The sequence below is a fragment of the Coptis chinensis genome, chromosome 2, assembly GCF_015680905.1.
Source record: "Coptis chinensis isolate HL-2020 chromosome 2, ASM1568090v1, whole genome shotgun sequence".
Classification (NCBI taxonomy): Eukaryota; Viridiplantae; Streptophyta; class Magnoliopsida; order Ranunculales; family Ranunculaceae; genus Coptis; species Coptis chinensis.
Window position 1 is genome coordinate 83,884,270 of NC_141457.1, and position 11,906 is coordinate 83,896,175.

At 35.9% G+C, this 11,906-nt stretch overlaps 1 protein-coding gene across 2 annotated transcripts; it reads right to left on the minus strand.

Moving 5' to 3' along the window:
• Window positions 1-679: 679 nt before the first annotated feature.
• LOC147518391 (protein argonaute 10-like) lies at window positions 680-10,264 on the minus strand. 2 transcript variants are annotated; one of them, XM_086590251.1, is made up of 23 exons: window positions 9,663-10,264; window positions 8,394-8,999; window positions 8,021-8,229; window positions 7,725-7,874; window positions 7,500-7,633; window positions 7,281-7,390; window positions 7,055-7,161; window positions 6,773-6,911; window positions 6,508-6,624; window positions 5,887-5,994; window positions 5,719-5,790; window positions 4,713-4,835; window positions 4,449-4,608; window positions 4,202-4,323; window positions 3,979-4,116; window positions 3,752-3,894; window positions 3,591-3,653; window positions 3,101-3,164; window positions 2,873-3,008; window positions 2,713-2,786; window positions 1,982-2,076; window positions 1,865-1,896; window positions 680-1,168 (listed from the first exon to the last, which is right to left on the minus strand). In XM_086590251.1, exons 2-23 carry the CDS (start codon window positions 8,889-8,891, stop codon window positions 978-980), a joined length of 2,985 nt encoding a protein of 994 aa, XP_086446377.1. In that variant the 5' UTR covers window positions 8,892-8,999; window positions 9,663-10,264; the 3' UTR covers window positions 680-977. The 2 variants fall into 2 exon arrangements, with proteins under 2 accessions (XP_086446377.1, XP_086446378.1); XM_086590252.1 differs by having other exon boundaries at window positions 10,176-10,198.
• Window positions 10,265-11,906: the final 1,642 nt, after the last annotated feature.

An 11,906-nucleotide genomic window follows, 5' to 3' on the forward strand; every position in this document is an offset into this window, starting at 1 on the left:
TTATACTATTATATATTTTGAAAAGGTCAAATATATACATCGGATATAACCAATTAAATCACCGATTAATCGCATATCGCTCCTCGACCGATTAGTTTCCATTTTAACTGCTTAGTTAGTAACTGAAGCACACGATCAAATTTGCGCAAAGCGAATTGCTGCTCCGATTGAGATCATACATTTGCCATATACTGATTTTCTATTCACTTTATGTTATTTATTTTACCAACCAATCCAACTATAACACATTGGTGATCTGCGCACAATTTAGCAATCAACAACGCAACTACACCAACGTTACCGACGTAGTATAAGAAGGCCAACACTCATCTCCTCAATATTTCTTGCGGACGTTTCCTGTAACGTTACTTGGTGCCCTGGCCCAAGATTCCCTCTACCCTCCTGAGTCCTCATTGTGATGAATGAATGATTTAGAAATTTTGCAACAAAATGCAGAAAATGACAAATGGTTTTCCTAGAATCTACCTCCAGAAATTATTTTGCACGAGAACTTCGAGTTCCATGTTTCTAGATTCGTAGTTTGTCGATCAAGATCATAAAAGGTTAACTTCAGTTTGCTAATGCAGTCTGGGCCACATTTTGCTTGGTGAAAGTCGGGGACATGATTCAGAGTTTATTCTCGCTTTCACTCGCGCTTTGCATGGTAAGAGATTAAATCTCAATGTCAACAAGATCTATAACAGCACCGAGCACCTATGTTTCTTCCATTGGATACCTTAGTTCCTATTGTAGTAGGGCCATAACATCCCATGCTACAGGTACTAGTTCTAAAAGTTACAGAAGGCACAGGTACTAGTCCTACAAGTTACAGAAGGGTCATAACATTCACATCTAAGATTAGAGACCTATCAACCATATACTACGAAGCATAATAGATACAATGAGGGAATTACAAGGATCAAAAGAAAGGACCATGAACACCACAGAGGTGTGTACCCAGCCCCTATCAATCCTCTCTAACAGTAAAACATAACTCTCTTCACATTTTCCTTGAGAGCTGGCAAAGGCCTCACACCGACCTCCCCAGCTGCCCGCATATGTCGGACTGATGCTTGACTACCACCTGTAGAGCTGTTGTCATGCATGTCTGGCTCCATGTAAAATCTGGCTCGAAATGCTGCCAAGTGTGCATAATATGCAGGCGGTACTGCAGTAACAAAGCAGTGTAAGCATCTAAGAACCAGTCTCTAAGGCCCTTTTGATTCGATATTTGCGGGAAATAAATTGAGGTGGGTTGATAAGTGAACCACACAACAAGACCCTTCAGTGCACCTCTGTCCTAATTAGTAATTAGCAGCAGAAGTATGTCATTCTACAAACTTTTATATCATGTTAGTATTGTGTTTGGGGGGGGGGTGGGTTAGGTAGGGGGTGTATTGGCATCTAAAAGCTGAAATTATTTCTACCTACGGCAGATTTGGAACAAATATGAGAATGACTTCAAGACACGAACAGATTCATCAATAGATGAATTCTCCAACATTCCACTGGCACTACTTAAATGGATTCTCACTCGAGTTCCAAATAGGAACATGCCTTCTTAAAGCAGAATTGAAAAGATAATCACATTAAGGACGTGTATAGGGGGGGGGGGGGGGGTTAGGTAGGGGGTGTATTGGCATCTAAAAGCTGAAATTATTTCTACCTACGGCAGATTTGGAACAAATATGAGAAAGACTTCAAGACACGAACAGATTCATCAATAGATGAATTCTCCTAACATTCCACTGGCACTACTTAAATGGATTCTCACTCGAGTTCCAAATAGGAACATGCCTTCTTAAAGCAGAATTGAAAAGATAATCACATTAAGGACATGTATAGTTATGAGTAAAGGACTTACCAACAGAGACAGAGCGTGTACACCTTGCATACCTGCAAAATGAGGGTTCATGTTCATCAGTTACCATATAAAAGAGACATAAATGAGAAAGAGAGTGGAAACCTAAACCAAACTTACGTGTAACAGAGGTTGTTTGTCAAGGATTGAATCCCATCTGCTGTAAAATTGTTCTCGTCCCACAAAACATGGTAATGAGCTGGGCGGCTTGTACCCTGATAAATCCCAGAACATAATACTTCGTCAGTTAAACTCATACACTACATTAAATTAATAGGACAACCCCCCTTGAGATCTTGAAATACAAATGTATCCACCACTCCACCTCGTGGTCCGAATCTTAGTTGCAGGACCTTCTACTTGAAGTCCAACTTCTTTCCAAATTTTACTCCCAGTCTAGTGAACAATGGAAAAGATGGTGGAAACTATAGTAAGTGTGCTTCCATATGCATCACCAAAAAAGCACATTCCTCCATTGATCCTAGCAACTAAGTATTACTTCTTTCAGAGTATCCTACAACAGAAATATATACTAACATCCTTCCAAGAGGGCCGGGTCGTTTTAGAAGTGACCATCATATTTATTCTGATTAGACACATACAGCAATTAGACATTATCGTACCAGTGAAATTCAGGAAAGCAAGGTTAGACCGACCATCAAAACGAGACACTTTTCTTTTACTTTTAACGAATCGGCATCTTACTGATTGAAAAGAAAAGGAGGTGAGAGAATCTGAATATTACAAGACTCACCCTTTCTTTGTTATGAAAACATTCTCTTTGTATAGGTTTCTACCATTATTACATACAGCTATTTGCAGAATAGAAAAATTGCAAAACAAAGGATCACCTGTATCCCAGCATGGCTGCAGAGATAAAAGTCGAACTCGCTAGGATGACAGATCTTGGAATCAACAACAGTTCCTGCAAAAACAAGAATAACTGCTTACAAAGACATCAAAACGGGATACTAATTTTAACAATATTACCACATTTCATGAACATTTTACCAGGTAAAATGTTCCCACTCTTGTCCGTGCTGCTCCGATCTTTGTGGTTGTTAGCAAACAATCTGGTGTGATGCCTTTTTTGTACAACAACAAATGTCACTGGTGGTTGGTAATTTGGTTCTAGAGAAGCACAGGCCTGTAACAAGGTTTAAGTTCCATCAAACGTTTCTTCTAATTTCATTTATTTTTCAAATTCAGATGACTAAAATGGAACATTATGTCACCTACCTTCCTGATTGCCTCCAACTCATAGAGTAGAACTTGATAAAATTGGCCTTCACTAACACCATCCCTGCTCAATGCATATCAACTTCAGAAACTAAAATTATGAATATGGATATGGGTATTTATCGTACTCAATTTTTCTTGATATGTATTGTGGATATATCCCCCTCTTTGGGGATATTTTACATTGTTTCATATACAAATATCGTGGATATATCTCACGATATATCATTATATTTATTTGAAATATAATAGTAAATATTAAATAAAATTGTTACCTACTATCGCCAATATTGTCAAAATATCACCGATATTTGCAGTCTTATATCTCTAAACATACCGCAATATTTATGTATCCTTTGCTGAAATCTTGATATATCACGATATTTTGTACTGTGGTTAAAACTACTCGGAAAATTTATTTTTCAGAAATGTTACATTAATATCTTGGAGTAACATTTTTATATAGACATTCATCAACTCATTTAATGACCTGTAAAATATAATTCTTTGAGGTTTTTGCCCAGTTGCTTTCCGAAATGAAACCAATAGATCCCTACAATACAAGGGAATGGAAAGATTGTTAGGACTAAGGAGACAATGTAAGAATATGATCAGAAGTTGAATGAAAGCACAGAGAAGAATTTCATATACCTGATCATCCCACCACTCACAGTGCCGCGGACAGGGTCATGCCAAGTCTTGTACAAATCTTGTATGAGTTCCTGTCTGTGAGCTTGAGCACATACTAAACCGGCATACTTCGTGACTTCAGGCCAGTCCTGAGAAGCTACTACCTACAGCCAAAACAGCATCACTTAGCATCCAAAATCTTAAAGAGCTATTATTAATAGTAAAATGGGAATGCTCATTAGTATTACAGCAGCAATTGAAGGACTTGAATCTTCTCCATTCTCCGGGTGGGTCACATCTGCTCCAAATATTATTGTTGGTATGTCACTAACCAACGGTATCCTGCAGCTGATAGCATCCAAAAGAACAGTGTTCCTTCCTCCCATCTGCATCAAGACCCTCACTAGTCATTCATATTATTATTCATTGCAAGCATAAATCAGATGCGGATTTTAGAAAGGCTATCCACACCTTAACATTGATTTTTAAGGCCACATTTGCCAAGTACTGTTTGTTGATCTTGAAAACATGCTTAGTAAGACAGCATTGGGATATTAAACCCAGATCAGTTTCACATATCCTTTTGAGATCACCTAAAAGCAACAAAATAGAAATTGAGGTATCAAAATAGGCACATTCATACTTTTGGGTCCCAGGATCTAGTAAAACAACAAGTTTATCGATTGGAACCATCAAATTTTCGAAGAGAATTCCCTACCATATAGAGAACCATTGTTGTCAGGTAAAATGACTAAGACAAGCTCCAAATCTTTTCCTTTAAGCTTGTTTGAAGCTGCATGACAAACATGCTTCAAAGCCTTCTCTACATGATCAGGCCTGGTTGTGTAAATTGGAATTACAGGCTCCGGATTGAACTCCTATAGAAACGAAAAAAATTCAACGTCTCATTAGTATTAAAAATAAATGGCTTATTAGCATAATAAAAAAGTGGATGAATAAACAAAAGATGTTCAGAAACTACCATGCCAGAGATTTGACACATTTGAACCAGCTCATTGCAAAATCCCCGAGCAACATTCTCTTGGACACTGCGGGAAAAGTTTATGCATGCCCACCTGCTGACAGTACTCCCATTGATCATTTTCTGTTTTACATATCAAGATGCATTAGGTCAGAGGCTATGTAATAGCTAAGACATGCATACTGGTATCCAAAATCCTACATTTAAAATGAAATTTACAAACTAAAAGAACAAAGACGAAGATAAGAGGAAAATAAGAAACAAAAAAAAAGTCTTAGGTGACATCTCAAGAATAATGAGTCAATAAGGTCACTGCGAATGAGTGGACAGTTCATATTCTTAAAAAAATGTGTCAGACACACAGACACGTGAACACTCGTAATCAATGAACATAGTTACTACTCCATGATATATCACTTTCATAGTTACTTATTTGTAAGGAGGTGCTTTGTACAGTCTCGAGTCCTAATGATAGTTTTCTTTTTAATTAGCAGTGTCCCCGTGTCCTACTTTATATAGTAACCGTGTCGGACCGACATGCATATCTGTGTCAATGTAACTTAGCTAATGAGATAATAACTATGAAATGTAGTTCAGCACTTGTGAACAAGCAACCATATGAAATCAATTTACAGTGTGCAGATAATAAGTACGAAGAAAGACACCGACCCCGCAAGGATTTAAAAAAAAATGATTTCACAAGTATTAAATTTCTATGAAAGCATTCGATTTATGTGTATAGTTCTGGTTCATGCAACCTTGATACGTAGAATACAAATTTACAAATTTTGAAATGATTAAAATAATTAGTGAAAGTGTGAAACAAATACAACTTCAATCCAACTACAATATATCGATTTAATTAAGAATCACTTCATTGATCTGTTTTGAAAATGAAAATGCCCGTGATTTCTAATTCCCAGCAATTGCTTCGGCATCAGTATGGTTACAACATAATCCCGACGAAAAAGGATCCTTGAAAAAGATAAAGACACATAATGAATACCTTGTTCATCATATTCCATTGACCAACTTGAGGCAAACAATCTTTTTCCTTTCCTGTGTCATGATATTTCAGCTGCGGATAACCATGAGTTCAGAAGATGCCAAAGAATAATATAATAATATAACCTGAGTGCAATACAAAACAAACATAAATGAGCTACAGCAATACCCAAGGAGCTGGAAGAATCCGAGCCTCCACAGAAGCTAACTTTTCACTGATTTTAATTCCGAACTCCTCTGCATACGGGTCTTGATCATAAGCATTTTTACGAACTGTCTGAGCAAGTGTTTTGAAAAGAAAAATGAATTATTAGCACTTTACATTTACCAAAATTCTCAGTGTCACAAAGTTAACTGGCCATCTTAAAGAGAATGTGATGTTGGACAGAGCTATACTTTTGGTACCGTCAGCTGTACTGATCTTGGGGAGTCGGGATCGATCTGACTACCAACACTAACATTTTCAGTCCTACATCAGCATGTGCTTTATACTTATAATTACTTGACATGATTCAGATTTCCAAGATATTAGGCCACTGTAATAAGTGAAACCTAGATTGAGTCTACTAGATTCCTAACAAAACACAGTTCCTTATAACGAGTCTACTCTTCCAGTCTTGCCAGAAAACTGTTTCAGGTTCATGAATTTTTGTAAGTGCTTTTTGGGAGGTCCATATTATAAGGCTATGTATTATGGTTTTGGGAGGCTGTTGAGCTCCACTGTGTCCTAAATATTTCAGAAATCATATGAAGAGGAAGCTAAAAAAGGTGGAACTCAAGGATCACATACCTGCAAAATGTCATTTTCCCGATCCTTTGGTCTTTGGCAAGTAACTTTCAGAAGAGAGGTGATTTGTTTTTCACTCAATCTTTTTGTGTACCGTTGCCCCTCAACAATTTTGCAGGCCTAAGAAATATCACATTTTACAAATTTTAAATAAATCTGTAGTTGGATACTCAATCAAAATAAGTTTAAATACAATACCACATCTAACAAATTAGCAAACCGATCAAGTAGCGCAACAGGAATATCAAAGTTAAGGACTAAATCCTACCTCCATTGGCAAATAATTTGCTTTCTTCTGGTTCCCAACTTGAAGGCATGGAAGATGTGTATGTTGGATAGTGAAACCATACATCTCTTGGAAATACTCTACCACTGATTTCATATTTGAGTGGTCATCAACAGGAAATCTACGGGATACAAAAAAAGCAATAATCAAAATACTAGTCGTTGCTTTAAAAAACCTACAGGTCTCCAGTCTACACTACTAAATTTTAACAGGGAGAAAGTAAAAATTGTACTCTACTGGGTAACGGGAGAGAAAGAATCTTACACAAGTTCTCTAGTGGGTTGTGATGTCAAGCCTGAAACTCTGTACTTCCGTCTAACACTTCCTCTATGTGTTACCTCAACTTTTACTCCTCTTAGTGCCTTTTTAATCTAATAACATATATTTTTTACGATTGGAAATTAGATTGGTGAACAATTTCTCAAACAAATGAAAGCTCAAGTCAAAGCATATTAGATGGACCAAATAACCAGAGGTAAATATAATACACCTTTATGCGATCAGAATCAGATAATGGCTTTGACAATACATCCTTGCCAAGAAGTTGAGCGACAAACTCAATTACAGGGAGTGGCTCAATGAATGCAGCTGAAGACATATCTGCCAAACACAAAGAAGGTCCAAGAGAAGAATAAGAAAATGGAATAGTAAAGTGATAAACAAATAAACAACTTCTATCACCTTATACAAATGGATTGAACTTACAGACCTATATTTAGAGACAAACCCATCTGTGTAGGCCTTATACTCTGGTAGAATCCACACCATGACTCTAATCCCTCCCCAAGCCGCTGTGGTGTTCGTATATCAGGGGAAAAGAAGGATCTCCCAACAGCACAAAACCTGATAAATTCAATAGGACTTAATACAACCTTGACAAAGCCGATTATATTTGTACAAGTGAATATCAAGAAAACACTTTATGATAGTATACCTTTTAGTAGATAGCTCCCTCAAAACAATGTCAAGAATCTGAAGGGCTTCTTGTGGGGCATCTGCACGTTTACCAGCTAGAAACTGGCCTAAATGGTGCATATTCGCTCGAGCAGCAAACTTAATCACGACTTTGTAATCTCTTTCCCGTCTGAATAAATTCCGTTAAGTGATTAATATTAATAGCATGAGAGCAGAAGCAGACCAACAAAAGAGACAATAGCAGTACAGGAGTGATATTTTGAAGGGAGTGTGGAAGGAAGATAATGTCCAAACTCTAAAGCACTAAATTCTTACTTGTGGCCATTGATTCCATCATCTTCACCAACAATTTTGATACTGAACTCTCTGGAAATGAAGGGAAGTTCCCCAGCTGTGTATAGGCACTTTCTGCCATCATAGGCAGGTAATCTCATTCCCAAGTCAGATTCCTTGTATAGTTTCACAAGTTCTGCCATTATAGTTCTATTCATTGATCTTGAAACAACTTCAGGTGTTATGGTAACCTACAATCCATAGACAAAAAAAAATTATAGACCGAGTTGTCCATAGACGAAAAAATAAAAAACTAACACCAACAATCAGGGGATAGCCAACAGGCAACTACTTTCACTCTAAAATTTCAAGTATCATAAGGTAAATAAAACTCATTACAGGAAGCACAACTTACATCATATTGGTTCAAGTCTTTTTCTGGCAATTGCGCAAAGAAATGGTTGGCTTTTACTATACACTTTGTTCCAGCTTGTCCAAAACCAGGCCTAGGAGCAAACCTCAAAGATTTGCTTGAAGTAGGAAAACCCATATCCATTTCACAAACATGACCTCCATTCTCCAAAGACCCAGTTCGATTCTCAACTGGTTGAGCTTGGACTGGATGCGCAGAAACCGACTTATCAACTATAGTACAAGGTCTTGAGCTCGGGCGCATAGGAATGTCGTTCTGATCAGATTTACGTCCTCCCCTTCCCCTCCTTCTCCCTCTATTTTTTGTAGGAGGTGAATTTTGGTTATTAACTTTAGCATTTTGGGGTTCAGTGGGAGGTGGTGGACCTTTGCCATTTTGCAAAGTTTTTTGGTTCTTTTGAACTTGATTTATGGAGTTTTGTACTGGGGTTTTGATCACAATATGCTGTTCTGAGCTCTCTTTCATTTGCCTTATAGGCATGGTGAACTAAAATATGTATTCAACCACAGTGAAGAAGCTTAGCAACACTAGACTAGATACACTAATGTGTCTTCTTCTTCTCTTCTTTCAGACTCAACGCTATTTATACTGAAAAACGTCCAAAAAAGAACAGATAGAACATAAGACCGGTCAGCAAGATAACTTGAACAGTGAAACAGGTAAATAAATAGAAACAATAATGATATTACATCACACAGCTCTATCTATCTTCAGAGATAAAAATGGAATGAGGTAAACTCCAGTCTTTATTGCAGATTACAAGCATTACTATTTCTTTGCAAAACCCAAAATGCCAGTATACCAAGTTTTCATCTTTGTTGAAACAATACATACAAACAAAACCCAAAACCTTTAACTAAAATTTCTGTTTTCACCAACATGGAAGGCAAAGATACTCACTCAGCTTAGTGAAATTTCAGTTCTGCAACAGAAACTTTAAACAAAAGAAACCAAACTTCTTCTCATTGCATTTCTTTTTTGTTAGAAGAACAAAACAAAGACCAAAAGACAAAAACCAATTTTGTCAAAATCCCAAAAAAATTAAGCTCCAAATATCTAGTCCATCACACTCAACATTGATTCAAACATAAAACTAAGTACTACCCACTAGTCAAAATCATAACTTTACACCAAATTTAAGCTTGCCACCTCAAAAAAAAAACACCTGTATGAACTAGCATTCAAACTCCCCATTGACAAGAAACAATAACAAAGACAGAAACATAACTGTACCCAAGATTTGAAACTCACCAAATAACTGAATATTACCAAGTGGTGTTCATCAACTTGATACAAAAACAAACAAGTACTAGCTAGTGGGAAAAAAGAAAGTGAGTGAGTGAGTGAGTTAGTGAAACTGGCAAAGAACGTGAAGAGAGATAGAAAGTGGGAAACCAAAAAGAATGATGGTTGTTTTGAAGAGAGAGATTCAAAGGTAGATTACATATAGAGAGGGAGAGAGAGAGGGGTGTGTGTGTGTGTGAATGAATCTTATAGAGACGCATGCAGTGAGTGAGTGCTTTTTGGTGCTTTCTTTATCACGTGTAAAAGGCTTATAAGAGATTGCTTTCCTTTTTAATGGTTTCTGTCTTTGCTTTGCTTTTCTGACTGTGTTTGTGTTTGTGTTTGCGTTTGTGTGTGTTGGTTTTGGACTGAATGCGCAGCCTAGAAGAAAGCAAAACAGAAACATTTTTACTTTTTAAAATGAAAGAAGAGAGAGAGTATCAGTCCAAAATAGTTACTAAGTATCAAAAGCAATCATACACAGAAGAAGAATAATTCGAACTTGACAGTGCCCCATTCTGCATACTACGCAATAACTTCATTTACCACACACACACACTCTCTTTCTCTCTCTCCTTTTTCTTTCCTCCCTCTTTGTAGTGTGTGCATGATGTGAGCAATATTTTTATATTTTGCAACCTTGCATGAATAATTGGATATACATCAAACTGATCTTACTTATTCTTCAGTGTCTTGCTAGGAAAATAGGGCCCTTGATGCATTTTGTGGGCGCCTATAAAACAAGTTAAGACTGCTATGCATTTTGCATTTTGTTGAGGCCTCATCTCATTGAGTAGACTCATAGTTTGTGATTTCGAATTGCTTTTATATTTCAGTTTTTACAAAATTTGAGATAGTATCAATTATCAAAAGCAATATATCTCAATTGCTTTTATAGCCTTATAATTAACTTGCAGCTTTAAATTCATCATCCTATTTAACTTTCCAGTTATACCCTAGATCTTATACAAAATCAAATTTACCAAACATGATTGGTAAGGACGTTTTAGTAATTTTACTAACTCTCAAAATCCTAAGTTTTTTATGTTCTCATTATAGCCTTAAGTAAACCTATTACTATTGAAAGGGACAATTTGGGCATATCACGAATTCTAATAACAGAAAACCAATTCCATGCATAACTTTAGTGGTTCGCCAGCTTGGTTTTCCCCACTAAATACAAAAGTATTTAATAAATACCACGATTTTCTCCTAAAAATTAGTTATAATCTCCACAATTTTCTTCTAAAATTTAGTGATATTCTCCCAATTTAGTTTAAGCCTTTAAGGAACAGTCATCCTACTTCCCACTTTTATGATCCTTTAAGGAACCCACTTTTATGATTTCTTAGAGCTTTTGATACTGAATTTTTTTTTTTTCCTTTGGTAAACTTGACATTGTATGTTTTTCTCTTGACTTTCATTGACAATAACAATAACAATAACAAGGGACTTAACTTTTGTTAACTGATTTATTAAATTTTTTGTTTTTCGCCTACTGATTGTTTTTCAATTTTGTGATGCACGCAATGCGCGTGCCCAATTTGCTAGTTAAAGTTCATACAAGGGGTATTTTTATAGTCCTCTTAAAATTCCAAATCATCAACTCCTATTAAAACGGTAATTCTTCTCCTATTGAAAAAAAAATCTAACACTTATAATTAAAACGGAAATCATTATCCTATTATAATGGGAACAAGTATGCGAATTGTGCTACACATCGGTTTTTTTTTCAAATCTTTAAACATGTCACTCTAACATCTTTAAAAAACAATATAAAAACATTAGGAGGAGTTGATTATAATTTCAGTGACGTGAATGAAGTTTTCTAAATTATTTTTAAATAATATGAAAACTAATTCTAATTTCAATGAGGTGAATGAGTTTTTTTATAAATTACTTAAAACAGTGGGAGCTTATTAGAATAATTGAGGGAGATGTTTCTAAATTGTAAAACATGAGAGATTAGAAATAGCATGTTCGGTTGAGAAATGTGGTTCCTGGTAACCCGGCTATCATATAGTGTAAAGATTATTCTCTTAATGAAAAATAAAAATCTAACACTTCTAATTAAAACGAAAATGTTTCTCCTATTAAAAAAGAGAATTACACTTCTAAATTAAAACAAGATCTTTCACCCAATTAAAAAATGGGGTTTTAAAACTTAATTAAAATAATTTATTAATAAATTAACAGGTTTTTAAGACTTGA

What these genes read in the sequence shown, in the direction of transcription:
- LOC147518391 (XM_086590251.1), bottom strand. Translation starts at nt 8,891, where the DNA reads ATGCCTATAAGGCAAATGAAAGAGAGCTCAGAACAGCATATTGTGATC. An exon ending in CAACAATGGTTCTCTATATG is followed by an intron (nt 4,324 to 4,448) that starts GTAGGGAATTCT and finishes TGTTGCTTTTAG; the next exon opens with GTGATCTCAAAAGGATATGT. An exon ending in AGTTGGAGGCAATCAGGAAG is followed by an intron (nt 3,009 to 3,100) that starts GTAGGTGACATA and finishes ACCTTGTTACAG; the next exon opens with GCCTGTGCTTCTCTAGAACC.